We start from the raw sequence: 15,936 nt of genomic DNA, 5'->3' as shown, positions 1-15,936 counted from the left end.
TTAGAAATACATCTATGCTGTTGTGATTTTAGCTAAGGGTAAGCTGTATATCCAGTTGTAGTTAATTTCAGCACAATTGATATTTAGCTGTTTATATTTAAGCAGATGCCTTTTTGAATTCTTTAGATAACTGACATGTTTTGTAATTATAACAAAATATCTGTCAGATATGATCTTTAGAATTCATCCAACCCCTTCTACTGAAAAGCATATTTTTCACCAGTTGCATCAGTTGAGGTTTCTTTCATTGCTCGGTGCTCAACCTTAAAGGATGGAAGTCCATCTACTTTTACCTCTCTTCCTTCTACATGGGATCGCCTTGTTCTGTGCAGTGAAATGCGTCAATATGACGGAGGGTGAGTACCCAGGAGACATAAAAATGGTGAAAGGTTTGGGGGATAAAACGCATAGAGAGAGACTTTAGGAACATAAAAATGTACAGTCTGGAGGACAGAAGGGAAAGGGGAGGCCTGACTGAAACCTTTAAATACATCAAGGGGGTAAATAAGGATCAGGAGGGCAGTTTTTTCAATATTAAACCAAAATCAAGAACACGGGGACATGACCTCAAACTGGAGGAAAGTATTCTATTTGTTTACTGAAAGGGTAGTTGATGCTTGGAATAAACTTCCAGCAGAGGTAGTGAGACAGTCAACAGTAAATGGCATCAAAGATGCTTAGGACAAACATAGATCTATAGTCACAAAAGCAACGGAGAAAACAAAACAAAAAAACAGGCAGACTTGATAGACTACTTTCTGTGTTTCTATTCTAAATTCCGTAAGTTGGCTCATAGGGCCTGGTCAACAAAATTAACCACCAGTTAAGCAAAATGAAGACCTATGTAGGCAATCCATTCCAGACAGATAGACTATGACATTACACAGGGGCTACTAAAAATATTGGGCTGCCAAGTCACCTCTATGACCAAATGTACTTGTATGTGGCCAACATGACTCAGGGAGTCTATGAGAAGACACCAGAAGTTGGTGAGAATATTAGATCTTCCTTACAATAGTCCAAGCTAGATGTTCCATTAAAAGCTACAGCCAATCAGAATTTTAATTTCACTTGTCTGACTTCACAGTGTTAGAATTAATCAATCTTGACTCAGCTTAGGATGACATCAGCTGGCTTGAAAGCATTGTAGTATGATATAATGGTAGTGAGTTGCTTCAGGGTGGAATTTTTCTCACTAATTCAATGGCTTTAATGCCTTACATTTACACCTAAGTATTACATACAAACATGGTACATACTTCTTACTATAGTAAACAAGTATTGATCTAATTTAGTATAGAATCATATCTCTATATAGTATAGATCTCTATATAGTATAGCAGTGATTCTCAACCAGGGTTAATGGAACCCTTGGGGTTCCTCCAAAGGTTGCTAAGAGTTCCTTCAGCATTCGGCAATTTCTGCCTCTCAGATAAGTTCCCACTCACACCATTGATCTTTTTAGCTATCTGTAATGAGATAATTCTTCCCAATGACCACAAGTATAAGGACCATTCCTCTCACTTCCAATCACACTAATGTATAATGAGTTGTAGAGTTCTAATTTTTAGCAGGGGTTCCTCGAGACCAGAGAACTGTTTCAAGGGTTCCTCTGTTGAAAAGGTAGAGAAAGGATGTAGTATAGAATCAATTGTACAAAGGTTTTAGGCTGGTGTGAAGAAATGCTGTAAAGTAAGAATGTTTCTTTTTCATATATATATATATATATATATATATATATATATATATATATATATATATATATATATATATTAATTGTTTGAGTGAGGGAATGGACAAAAAAAATCTAAATCAAATTGGTGTGACCACCCTTTGGCTTCAAACCGGCATCAGTTCTTCTAGGTATACTTGCACACAGCTTTTGAAAGAACTCGGCAGATAGGTTGTTCCAAACATAATGGAGAACTAAACAGTTCTTCTGTGGACTACTTTGCTTCATGCTTACTTCCTTTTGATATCAGAAGAAGTCCAGCAATGCCACCAGCACAGAACTGGCGGAAACCAGTGGGAACCACGTGCATCTACTGTCTGGAGAACTCTGGCCAGAGGTGGTCTTCATGGAAGAATTGTGGCCAAAAATCTATATCTCCCACGTGGAAACATGGCTAAGTGACTCAACTATGCAGGAAAACATAGGAACTCAGGTGCAGAAAAATGACAGCAGGTGATCTGAACTGATGTGTCAAAATGTGAAATATTTGGCTGTATAAGGAGGCAGTTTGTTGGCAAAGGGGCTGGAGAGCAGTACAATAATTGGTGTCTGCCGGCAACAGTGAAGCATGGTGGAGGTTCCCTGCAAGTTTGGGGCTGCATTTCTGCAAGTGGAGTTGGAGGTTTGGTCAGGATCAATGGTGTCCTCAATGCTGAGAAATACAGACAAATACTTATTCATCATGCCATACCATCAGGGAGGCACATGATTGGCCCCAAATTTATCCTGCAGCAGGACAACAACCCCAAACATACAGCCATACAATGTCATTAAGAACTATATTCAGCATAAAAAACAGGGAGACCGTAAGTGATGGTTTGGCCCCCACAGAGCTCTGATCTCAACATCATGGAGCCTGTCTGGGATTACATTATGAGACAGAAGGATATTAGGTAGTCTACTTCCACAGAAGATCTGTGCTTAGTTCTCCAAGATGTTTGGGACAACCTACCTGCCGAGTTCCTTCAAAAACTGCAAAAAGTCTAACTAGAAGAACCAATGATGGTTTGAATGCAAAGGCCGGTCACATCAAATATTGAATTTACTTTTCCCAAGCCTCTCTAATCCTTTAGGACTCCCTACCCCAATTTGTCTATCTCCTACTCTATCCATTTTTAGGCGATCCCTGAAAAGCCTTCTCTTCAGAGAAGCCTATCCCACGTCCAAACAACTGTATTTCCACTATCTCCATCAGCTCATCCCCACAGTTATTACCGTTTGTATCACTTGACTCTCACTTTTAGATCATAAGCTCTAATGAGCAGGGCCCTCTGATTCCTCCTTTATTGAACTGTATTGTAACTGTAGAGTTTGCCTTCATGTTGTAAAGTGCGGTGCAAACTGTTTTCACTATAGAAATCCTGTATTAATTCTTGTACTTTGAGTAAATACAAAAAGTCCCTTACAAGATACATACTAACCGCAGCAAAAATCCTCATTCCCCTACACTGGAAAACCACTCACTTCCCTCTGGTCAAGGATTGGTTGGACAGAGTCCAGTACCTATATCAGATGGAAGAGATTCTGGCGATGAAAAAAGAAAACAGTGAGGGTCGGTTCACACAGGGGCAACACAACTTTCAACACGACTTTTGGAGGCAACTTGGACACGACTTGAACACAACTTAGACACGACCTGGGGCAACTTACAACACGACTTTAAGTCGCCTCAGGCCAGGCGACTTTTGCCATTGGCCAATCAGAGAATGAGCTCTCAAGGGAGAACTCCACACCAAATAAAAAAAAAACGGCATGGGTTCCCCTCCGAGAGCATACCAGGCCCTTAGGTCTGGTATGGATTTTAAGGGGAACCCCCTACGCTGAAAAAATGGCTTGGGGGTCCCCCCAGATCCATACCAGACCCTTATCAGAGCACGCTACCTGGCCGGCCAGGAAAGGGGGTGGGGACGAGCAAGCCCCCCCCCGAGCCATACCAGGCCACATGCCCTCAACTTGGGGGTGCCTTGGGGAAGGGGGGGCCATGTCACCTTGTCCCCATGTTGATATGGACAAGGGCCTCTTTCCGACAACCCTGGGCGTTGGTTGTCAGGGTCTGTGGGCAGGGGGCTTATCGGAATCCGGGAGCCCCCTTTAATAAGAGGGCCCCCGGATCCCGGCCCCCCCACCCTATGTGAATGAGTATGGGGTACAATGTAGCCCTACCCATTCACCTGTGAAAAAAATGTAAAAAAAAACACAACACACAAGGGTTAAAATAGTTTATTGCACAGCTCGGGGGTCTTCTTCCGTCTTCGGGGTCTTCTTGCCGGACTACTCCGCTATCTTCTGCTAGCTCTTTTACTAGCGGAGGAGCCCGGCATTCTTCTTTGCCGCTGCTACCCTCTTCTTCCGACTTCGAGGGTCTTGTCCCCCTCTTCGGGGGTCCTGTACCCCTCTTCGGTTCCTCTTGCTTATCTTCTGTCACCGCTGCCGCCGTCGCCATCTTCTGTTCTTCTCTTCAGGAGATGTTGCCTCGTTGCTGTCTCCGTTCACTATGACAGGACACGCGGCGTGCGGCGACTTATATAGGGACATCGCCGGATGATGTCCCTATATAAGTTGCCGCACGCCGCGTGTCCTGTCATAGTGAATGGAGACAGCGTCGAGGCATCATCTCCTGAAGAGAAGAAGAGAAGAACAGAAGGCGGCGACGGTTACAGCGGCAGCGGCGATAGAAGACCGGTCCACCGCTTGTAAAAGAGCTAGAAGAAGGTGCGGTGGCTCGGCAAGAAGAACCGAAGAGGGGGACAAGACCCCCAAAGTCAGAAGAAGAGGGCAGCGGCGGTGAAGAAGAATTCTCCACTAGTAAAAGAGCTAGCAGAAGATAGCGGAGGAGTCCGGCAAGAAGACCCCCAAAGATGGAAGAAGACCCCCGGAGCTGTGCAATAAACTATTTTAACCCTTGTGTGTTGGGTTTTTTACAGGTGAATGGGTAGGGGTACATTGTACCCCATACTCTTTCACATAGGGTGGGGGGCCGGGATCCGGGGGCCCCCGACCCGCAGACCCCAACAACCAATGGCCAGGGTTGTCAGGAAGAGGCCTTTGTCCTCATCAACATGGGGACAAGGTGCTTTGGGGTGGGGGGGCCGTGCGGCCCCCCCTTTTCCAAGGCACCCCCCATGTTGAGGGCACGCAGCCTGGTACAGCTCGGGGGGGGGGGGGGGGGGCGCTCGCTCGTCCCCACACCCTTTCCTGGCCGGCAGGGTAGCGTGCTCGGATAAGGGTCTGGTATGGATCTGGATCTGGGGGGGGCATTTTTTCGGCATAGGGGGTTCCCCTTAAAATCCATACCAGACCTAAGGGCCTGGTATGCTCTCGGTGGGGGAACCCACGCCAAATTATTTTAATTAATTTGGCGATGACTTCCCTCTTGAGAGCTGATAATTCTGTGAGAGTCGCCTCCATATAGATGAAGATCCGACTTGGAGGCAACCTCCATTGAAATCAATGGGTGCCAGTCGCCTACAAGTCGGATTGAAGTAGGACAGGAACCTTTTCTGAAGTCGGAGTGACTTCAGTAGTGTGCATTAAGACGGCTCTCATTCACTTACATTGATTTTTACATGTAGCGCGACTTAAGGCGACTAGGCGTGACCTGAAGTCGGATCTGAGTCACCCCTGTGTGAACCGGTGTTCTGCCTAATAGTGTCCGCCTATCAAATGCTGTCTGCTCCGTACTGCGCATGCGCAGTACGGAGCAGACGAAGCTTCGGAAAAACTCAGAAGTTGAACGGCGCCTGCGCCGTGAGTGGAGGTGGTGGCCCCACTATCCAAGCGGACATAGGGTTAAGAATTTTAGAGGGCCCCTCGCGGGCGAGCTTCGCTCGCCACGCTTCGGGCTTGGCCTCGCTCCGCTAGGCTCTTTTTTATTCTAACTCTATGTCCACTTGGATAGTGGGGATAGAACCTGGACTCACGGCGCAGGCGCCGTTCATCCTCGGCAATTTTCGGAATCTGTGTTCCTGTGTACTGCGCATGCGCAGTACGCAGGGGACACCATCTGATGGAGGACACTATTTTACAAGACACCGGCTCTGAGAGTTTTATCAAAATATGGCAGCGATGGTTGTTTACCTATTCAACCGAATACCAAACACTCCTTGCGTAAAGACATAGATATAAAACCCTTACAATATAGCATTCATAAGTTTATATATATATGTGATATAAGTTTATCAGTACGCTACTAATACCTCCCCCCACCCTCCCCCCCAACCCTCCTCTTTTCCTAACCTCCTCTCTTTCCTTTCTTTTTCCCCCCAACCAACTCCAATATTATTGTCAATGTAAATGTAGCACTAACCCCTGAAGGAGCTGCTGGTTTTATTGGGCTTACCGCTACCTTCTGGCCTGCTTCTCCATCTATGGATTCCCGTGGTAGATGGCCCAAAGAAATGTGGAAACTGACACTGAATCTTCTTTTGGGTTATTTATTTGAAACAGAAACAGAGTCTTTCAATGTAGGGTAGAGGGTTAGGAGTAAGTTCAGGTACTTTAGAATGCAAAAATGGAAATTCTCTTATAGGAAAATGCAGAGAATAGCAACCGTTTCACAACTGGATTTTACAAATCCCGGATAGACCTTCTCTCACTAGGCCTAGCAGCCAGTAGGGCAGGGGTCTCAAACTGGTGGCCCTCCAGCTGTTGCAAAACTACAATTCCCATGAGGCATTGCAAGGCTGACAGTTACAAGCATGACTCCCACAGGCACAGGCATGAGGGGACTTGAAGTTCTGCAACAGCTGGAGGGCTTCCAGTTTGAGACCCCTGCGGTAGGGTGTTCGGAAAATTCTCTGCCACAGATTTAAGTGTAGGATGTTTGACAAATTTAAAGAGCTATCATACGGTACCAGTATCTCTCAGCCGATCTGGCAATACTGAATAAGTGTTGATCCAGGTTGCGTCCTTCAACTAAGCCTCCAGGCTCCTTCAGAGAAGCCAGCCTTGCACACGGCCTCCTCCTGAAGGTTCTTCAGTTGCTGGGCCTCTCCCTTCAGATTAGACGGCACCGGACCACCCTTGGATCAATAGGCCCCCGAAATCCACTCTGGCCTGTCCCTGTAGGTGCGTTGCCTCAGGCCAGCCAGCCCAGAGACTAGAAATGCATGATTCCGCACCCCAGGCCAGGAGGGCCATAGGACTCGGTCAGGAGGACCACCAGAACCAAACAGACAGAAAATAATCTCTGGAACCCCGAAGAACGTGATGTCGGCACCTTAAATACCACCTCCCAGAATGCACCGCAAGGAGAACACTCCCACTGGGCTGGTTCAGAGAGAACAGTGGCATTCAATACACCCAGCTAAACTGCGTTCTCACACTTGCCGGTGGTGACAGCGACACCTGCGGTCAAGGAGAACCCATTGCAACCCATCTGGACTGGTACTGAAACCAGAAATTTAGAAAGTTAACCCCAAAACCCAACTGTGGTTTCAGGAGAATTAACTTTGAAAAAAAAAAACATAGCGCCTGCTCATCAGGAGCCAGCGCTACATAAACAATTTACCTTTCTTCAATAAAATTCTTAATTGGGAAAAATAAATAAATAAATAAATCCTGTATAACTAGAACTTAACATATAGGCTGAATATAAGAAGCCTGACCTTTAGGTTAGGTTCACATTTGTGTGGGTCCAGGGACATGTGTAAATTGCACATGTTCCCCAGCCTACAGGCAAAATGCACTGCTCTTTAGCAGACATGCAGGGATGTCTTTAATTCTTAATGGCAGCCCCACTCATTGGAAATGCAGCATGTTTTCAGGTGCAGGAAATGGCATGGTTTCACAGAACCATATGCTTCAATGGACCTACGATTTTAAAAGAAGGGTCGGGGGCATTTTGCCCATGTTTATGGCATGTACAGCAGCCCACTTGAATCAATGGGCTGCTGTGACCATGTAAATACACCCTCCCAAAGCCTTAGATTAAGAAGTGACTAAGGATTGATGTCTGCATGCTTTCCCCTAGTGTCATGGACCCGCTGGCACTTAAGACAGTTCTTGTTGCATTGGAAGAAACTTCACCTCACTCAAGCCATCAAAATACTGACACCCATGCGGGAGAACCTCCGCTGGAAGGCAAGGGGGAGACTCTTTCCAGGTCTCACTATTTAATGGACCGTACTTGCACAGATGCCAGCTCAATAGGCAGGGAAGCACACTGTGGAGACTCCGGGATACAGGGCAAATGGAAGTTCGCTACTGAGAGCATTGTATCCAACTTTTGACACTGACATTGCTGCAAACCAATTCTTCTTCAAATGGTCAACAAAGCAGCAGTTTCATATATTCAGAGGCAGGGGGATGAACAGATTTTTCCTATTGAAGGAAGTAAAACCAATTATGCTCTGAGAAGAACCTTGTAGACCCAAGAGTGGTCTACTGGTCCAGCAAGTTGAATGCCGAAGCAGACCTGTTGTCCTGGAATTTCCATGGACAACAAAAAAAACAACAACAAACTGCTGATGTTTATCTTTTGTTTCCTTCACCGTCTAGTGGAGGATGTGGGTGGCATTTCATGTCTGGGGAATTGCAGTCAGTACTACACTTTCCCTCCCCCTCCACTTACCATGAAATTCCTTATGAGGTTGTTGAATGAGCCAATAGAGGGTCTTAGCCATTCTCCCTTATTGGTCAAGCAGGCCTTGGTTTCCATTAGTGATGCACCTCAGCTCTTGTCCATCTGTACCTATTCCTCCTTTTCATTGTCTGCTCACACAGGTGGAGTTTTTCCACTCAAATCTCTACAGGCTAGACCTTCAAGTATGCTCAGCTGGAGTCATGTCAACACTTCCTAAATCAAAGAAGCGCCATGTATGCATGTATATGGGAGAAGGTTTTCTCATTTGCTGTTCCACTTCTGGAGTTCCTTCAAACTGGTCTGAATCTAGGCTTCTGTCTTACCTCTCTTATAGTTCAAATATCTACTATCTCAGCAGTAACAAATTAAAAATGGGCAGATAACCCACTGGTGGTACAGTTCCTTAGGGGTGTTATGAAGATTAGGCCCCCTGAAAGGCACCCTTCCGACAATGGGACCTGGCAGTGGTGCTGGAAGTTCAAGCCAAACATCCAGTAGAGCATTGTTCACTATGGGATATAATACCAGGGCTGTCTTTAATATTGACTGGACCCTGGGCAAACATTTTCTTCGGCCCCCTATTTAATGCAATTTCGCTCTCCACATGCTTTGAGCCATACAATAAATAGCAGCTAGACTCAAAATCAGTTTACTGAATCAGTTTAGGCAGCAATTGCTTTTGATTGCCAGAGGTTACAGTGTATCATCCCCGCTCACTAACTGGCTGCTAGAGGTTACAGCACACATTATGGCTCACTGTTATCTTCTAGAGGTCACAGCACATGACTTCTGCTTGTTGATTGGTTGCTAGACATTACTGTACATCAATACTGCTCACTGATTGATTGCTAGATGTTGCTGCACATCTATACCACTCACTAATTGGTTGTTAGAGGTTACTGCACATTATTACTGCTCACTGATTGTTTGCTAAATGTTACAACACATCGTCTCTGAAGACAGGTTCCACCTCTAATTTGCTTACTTTTTCAGAACAGGCTGATGTTAGGCTTAATGACCACAGTTGTAGGCAGGACTTACAAGCATGCTCCTATACCTCCCCTGTGGATAGCATTCAGCAGAAGTGATGATGGATGTGACCTCAGACAGACATAATATACATATGAATGCTGTCTCTATTTACATATCAATGCCACGGTCCATGACTATTTACATATTATTACCACCACTATTTACATATAAATTCAAGTTATTTACATGTAAACACAGGGTCTGCAGGTGAGTCAACTGAATAGGGCAGAGCTGGGCAGCTGCAACAGAAGTTTACACTGAGATATCGGGACAAAGCACGGGACTAAAACTTCAAGGGATAAGGGAAAGTATGAGGCAGCTGCTTTGGGCCCCACTACAATTATGGGGCCCAGGGCAGGTGCCCCTTTTGCCCTGCCTTTAAACCGGTCCTGTATAACACCAGAATCAAAATTTCTGATAGCCATTAAATCAGGCATACGATTGTCAGTGTTTCAGGCCCTTTGTTCACGCAAAGAGTACATTTCCCCTTTCCCATATAGAGTGGAATTCCGCCTCATGGAGGTCTTTGTTCCAAAGGTGACATTATCTTTCCACTCGGTCAGCATATGGGCTCTACCAACCTTTCCAGGTAGTCAAACTGGTTGTCTGCATGAGTTGGATGTAACTAGCATTCTCAAGGCCTACCTGGCAGCCACAGCACTCTTCAGAGCATCAAACAGATGCCCTGGAAAAGGAAGCCTCCTATAGGTTAAAAACATACAGTACATAAAGCGTACAGGATAGGGGGTATGAAGCCTCCTTAAAGTATGAAGGCTCATTCGACAAGACCAGTGGTGGCAGCCCTGTCCAGGGACTCCATTGAAACCATTTCTAAAGCGGCTACCTGGTATTTCCAGCGCACCTTCCTGAAACACTACAGAGCTGATCAGGGTGTCTTGACAACAGTAAATTTTGGAAGACAAACTGTTCAGTCAGCATTGTATTTTCCTAAATAAAGCTTTTCTATTGAGCATCAACCCATCCGTTTCAGCTAGTTGTTTGTCACAGGTATATGCTGCCATGGAGGCACCAGGAACGTGTGTACACACATGAGCCAAGTATTGCTGGTATTGCTGGTTCAACAGAAACCGACCGACATTTGTTCAGTGTTTACAGCAGCCTGTCCAACAGAAACTGGTCTAACGAAAAAGGCACAACAAGGGAGATTGCCACGCTAACATTGCGTGCGTTAGTATGGAGATTTTTTCATTTTCCTTCGTTCAGCCCACTGAGTTGAATGAAAAAAAAAATGCTTAGTATGTACCAGGCTTCACCATAATTTTTATTTTCCCAGTGCCTATCTATAGTATGACAGCATACATTCCCACACATGGTATCAGAGCTTTACGAAGAATGCTGGGGGTGTCCTTATCTTTTCTTTTTAACCACTTGCTTACTGGCCACTTAAACCCCCCTCCTGCCCAGAACAATTTTCAGCTTTCAGCGCTGATGCACTTTGAATGACAATTGCGCAGCCATACAACACTGTACCCAAATTACATTTTTATAATTTTTTTTCCCACAAATAGAGTTTTCTTTTGGTGGTATTTAATTACAGCTGGGAGTTTTATTTTTTTTGCTAAACAAACAAAAAAATGCAAAATAAAAACAAATAAAAAATCATGTCTAATAGTTTGTTATAAAATTTTGCAAACAGATAATTTTTTTCCTTCATTGAAATGCGCTGATGAGGCGGCCCTGGTGGGCACTGATAGGCTGCACTGGTGGGCACTGATAGGCTGCACTGGTGGGCACTGATAGGCTGCAATGGTGGGCACTGATAGGCTGCACTGGTGGGCACTGATAGGCACAGTTAAGGCAGCACTAATAGGCACAGATAAAGTGGCACCAATAGGCACAGAAAAGGCAGTACTGATGGGCACAGATAAGGTGGGACTGATGGGCAAAGATGGGCACAGATAAGATGCCACTGATGGGTGGCACTGATGGGTGGCACGGATGGGTGGGACTAATGGGCGCTGATAGGTACCACTGATAGATGGGACTGATGGGCACTGATAGGTGGCTCTGATAGGTGCCACTGCTGGGCACTGATGGGCGTCACTGATGGGCACTGATGGGCATGGATATGTGGCACTGAGGTGCAGCACTGTTGTTGAGGCAGATTGTGGGCACTGATAGGTGGCACTGTGGACACTGATGGGTGGCACTTTTCCCCATACTTTAAGTGGCACTTGCAGGGGGCAGGTGGGCACTGATGAGCTGGCTCCAGCTCGCCGTGATCAGGACTGAAGTCCCTCTCACAGCCGCCAGTGATCGGCTTTTTTTTTCTCATAGACTCGCTGATCACAGAGCACGCCACGTGTGCCGCGCGCGCCCCCTGAGGCCGCTCCTGCACAGGACAACGTCAATAGATGTAGTCCCGTCAAAGCAGGTCCGCGCTGTATACGTCATTCGGCTATAGCGCGGATCTCTAGCGGTTATACTATTCACCAGTCTTGAGGGAAGAGTCACAGCCAGATCTATGTCACAGATAGGCTCACATGGATAGGGGACAGGAAAGGAAAATTACAGTAAATATTTAATATAATTCTCTTTTTATTTTATACATGTAATTTTAACATTTAGGCCTCATGCACACTGGACGTTATGATAAGGTTATAAAAACACTAGTAGCTTTACAGTGAGTTTTTCAATGTTTTTGCAATAGGGAATTCTATTGGTTGTTGCTTTATTAACCAAAAAATCATTTTAGTTGCAGCTGCCATTACAATGTCAATCATCTGTCTTCATATTATCTTTTTATTGCAGAGTTCCTTGTTGACAATCATACTGTCACACAAAGACCGACTACTATGCAGAATGTAACCCCTCCACAGTGTGATAATTGCACAAAAGAAATGACCAAACATTACATGACCACCGTGCTACGCACCAATCATACCACACAGGGGCCTTCTCCTCCACCATCTCCCAGAGAATACATCCTGATTGGTGAATCAGGAAAAGTCTATCTAAGAATAAAGGCAACCTTCATAGTAATACTGAACTTCACCAAGATCAGAAATGTGAGTTAGTCCTCCTGAGTATAATCTAGAAGTTGTAAAGGCTCAAGAAATAATGGCAATGAAGAATGTTAATTCTACTTGTAGGTTAGGATTGGTTTGGATTATCTCAGAGTAACAGAAGGGTCACATGAAAGTTGGAAACATTCCAAAAGATGGAAATCACAGTGTCGCTGATTGTATGATCTGGATTAGGTGACAGGTTACTACAGTTATATGCAGGAAAATGGTATCTCTTTGGGTTGACACTGGTTGGGCTCACCAGCCATGGGAGATGTTTTCCAGCTTTGGGGTCCATCTTTTTCTCCGGGAACACTCCAGCAATCCAATTGTATTCCAAACAAAGGCAGCATGATGGCTCTTTTTCAATAAACTTTATTGTACAATGTTCATTGCATCTCCCTCCAATCTATCTGTTCTACTCTATAACATTTCACCCTCTGTCAGGGCTTGGTCATAGAAGTACATTTTGATTTTTAAAAAATATTTCTTTCCTATTTAGGCGGTAAAGTCATCTTGTACAATATTGATAGAAAGATGGCTGAAATAGTAAATTGATTATAGAAATTTGCACAATCCAGCACTGGATTTTAATAATAATGTTGCTTTAACCTTAGCTTTATACTATTAAATATTGTTGTTTTTACATGGGAGGGTTTCTTACAAGGGGTAGATATATAAGAGTAGTGATGAAATAATGGTTTGGGTATAACATGGGTTCACAGTACATTCATGGTTGGTGGTCCAGGCAAAATAATGTCGGATTTCACCAGGCCTAATGCTTAGAAGAGCCAATAGTTGTGTTTTTTTTTTCTGGACAGATCCGCTCATCCCTACAATAAAGTAGTTGCAGTAAGGTGGATCACCCTATGTGCTTGTTTTTAGCTGAAGAAATAACAATGTTAAAGGCCAAGTTCACCTTTTAGATCAACAGGCCCATGCAGACAAGGGGCCATGCGAGGGAGCTCATATGAACGTGAAAAGTACTTGCAGGAGGAAGCAGAGACAGCCGCCGGGGGACCCCAGAAGAGCAGGTTCGGGGCCACTCTGTGCAAAACAAGTTTGTTATTTTAAAAAAAAATAACTTTACAACCCCTTTAACCGGTTCCCGATCGGCGCACGCCGATGTACGTCGCAGAATGGCACGGGCAGGCATATTGGCGTACAGGTACGTCCAATCTTCAATGCCACACTGCCATCGCGAGCATGCTCGCATGCCGGTTGGGACCCCCATGAGTCCAGACGTGGGTCCCACGGACTTGATCGCCGCGGGCATACCCGTGATCGTCTCACGGGGCGGCTGAATGGAGGAAATGCTGTGTAAACAGCATTTCCCCATTCTGCCTAGCAACTAGTGATGCTGATCTCTGCTCCATGTGATTGGAGCAGAGATCAGTGTTCACTAAATGAAAGCCCAGCCCCCCCACAGTTAGAACCACACCCCTAGGAATACTTAACCCCTACACTGCCACCCACTGGTTAACCCCTTCACTGCCAGTGTCATTTACACAGGAATCACTGCATTTATATAGCAGTGATTACTGTATAAATGACAATGGTCCCAAAAATGTGTCAAAAATGTCTGATATGTCCGCCGCAATGTCGCAGTCACAATAAAAATCGCTGTTCCCCGTCATTACTAGTAAAAAAAAAAATAATAAAAAATTATTAATAAAAATGTCATAAAACTATCCCTATTTTGTAAACGCTATAACTTTTGCGCAAACCAATCAATCTCTTATTGCGATTTTTTTTACCAAAAATATGTAGAAGAATACGTATCGGCCTAAACTGAGGGAAACTTTTTTTTTAGATATTTTTGGGGGATATTTATTATAACAAAAAGTAAAAAATAATGTGTTTTTTTCAAAATTGTCGCTCTATTTTTGTTTATAGCGCAAAAAATAAAAACCGCAGGGGTGATCAAATACCACCAAAAGAAAGCTCTATTTGTGGGAAAAAAAGGACATCAATTTTGTTTGTGAGCCACGTTGCACGACCGCGCAATTGTCAGTTAAAGCAACACAGTGCTGAATCGCAATAAGTGGCCTGGTCTTTGGCCAGCCAAATGGTCCGGGGCTTAAGTGGTTAAGCAAAACACTCTCAAAAAAGTACATGAGCTTCTTTTTTGGCAGATTACAGGCGTTTTACTGTTTTTCGTTGGTCACTTGTCAACTCATAGGGAACTATTTTGCAAAAAAATAAAGGTACATCCAAGCATATAATTCCCCCCCCCCCTCCCCAAAAAAAATGTTTTTTGAGGCAACCCACATTTACACACATACGAGCATAAACAAGTTTCGGGGGGGGCTACACTTGAAAACATTGATTGTGATATGCATGTTACATATTGCCGCACGCGCCAAAGTGACAGCATGAATCCTAGCATAAGACCTCCTTCGTAACACTAAACCAATGACCTATAGGGGCTTTTGTAATATAAATATGAAATATAGGCTCCTGAAGATCATGGCAATTTCAGCTGCACACGCAAATTTAAGGTTTGTTGGGTATCTATTTACTCGGTGCAACCTCATCTTTTATATTTTCCCGAAAATGAGTTTCCTATACCTTTGTGGTAATATTGTACAGCATAAAAAAATGGAACTACCACTATTTTATTCTTAAGGGTGTCTGCTTTCAAAAAAATCTATATTGTTTGGGGGGGTTTTATATAATCTTCAGGCCTAAAATTTTCTTTTAAACATGTGTGTAAAAAATGCAAAAATAGCTCTGGCAGTGAAAAGGTTAAAGTTGATTAAAAAAACAAAACAAACAAAAAATAAACTGTGGAGATCACATGTTTTCTGTGGAAAGAGGAACTCCAATCTGCAGCCAGATACCCTCAGGGGAAATGCAGATGTAGCAGGAAACATGTGACCTCCACTTCCACGCGTTGTGTCTATTGGTTGTTTGTTACATTAAAGTTAATCAAAAAAGGTGGAGTGGAGGTCACTTTCCTGCCAAAAGTGGAGCTCCAGTCTGCAGCCAGACCCCATTTCAAGATTATCACAATAGTTTTCCGTGGAGACTCGGTGGCCATTTTATTGTAGCCCATGTCCTGGTAAAAAGCCAGGACATAGAAATGTAAACAGTGGGAGTAGGGATGGGCTCAGGGCTTGTTTGGATCATACCCACGAGGAAGCCCTCCCTCACTGCACACCACCAAACATAGGCAGTGAGGCATTTCCTGGCCCGCAGCTGCACACACACACACGCTGCTTATGATTGGTGGTGTCCAGTGCCGGCTTCTTGTTGGAATTGCTCAGGTGGGTTTGGGACTACGATCTGACCATGCCTGAGCCCATCCCTAATTGGGAGTATTTCAGTCAGGCTTCTCAGGTAAAAGGAAAGGCCTACAGGCGTATTTATGTATTTTAAACATCTCCCTCCCCATCTGCATGGGCAAGTTTAAGGAAGTGGTGAAGTTGGCCTTTAACATGAATATGTTCTACCTTTTTAAGATTGGAAATTGTGTGAATTGAGTGCATATAAATGTCCTCATCCCTCTCTATCACCTTTACCTCTATGACAAAGCCCTGGCAGAGGGGGGGACATGTCAG

At 44.5% G+C, this 15,936-nt stretch overlaps 1 protein-coding gene across 1 annotated transcript in view; it reads left to right on the top strand.

Moving 5' to 3' along the window:
* Positions 1 to 200: 200 nt before the first annotated feature.
* LOC143961559 (proteinase-activated receptor 1-like) overlaps positions 201 to 15,936 on the top strand; it is an 83,323-nt gene continuing 67,587 nt past the window's right edge. Inside the window, exons 1-2 of the mRNA XM_077470868.1 lie at positions 201 to 356; positions 12,120 to 12,376. Of these exons, the coding sequence (XP_077326994.1) occupies positions 272 to 356; positions 12,120 to 12,376 (342 nt within the window). The 5' untranslated portion in view covers positions 201 to 271. The remainder of the gene's footprint in view (positions 357 to 12,119; positions 12,377 to 15,936) is intronic.

This window comes from Lithobates pipiens, unplaced genomic scaffold (assembly GCF_037356315.1).
Source record: "Lithobates pipiens isolate NorthernLeopardFrog02 unplaced genomic scaffold, aLitPip1_a1.2 Scaffold_8, whole genome shotgun sequence".
NCBI lineage: Eukaryota > Metazoa > Chordata > Amphibia > Anura > Ranidae > Lithobates > Lithobates pipiens.
Note: the sequence above shows the minus strand (reverse complement) of the source record. Positions and strands in the feature narration are given on the sequence as shown.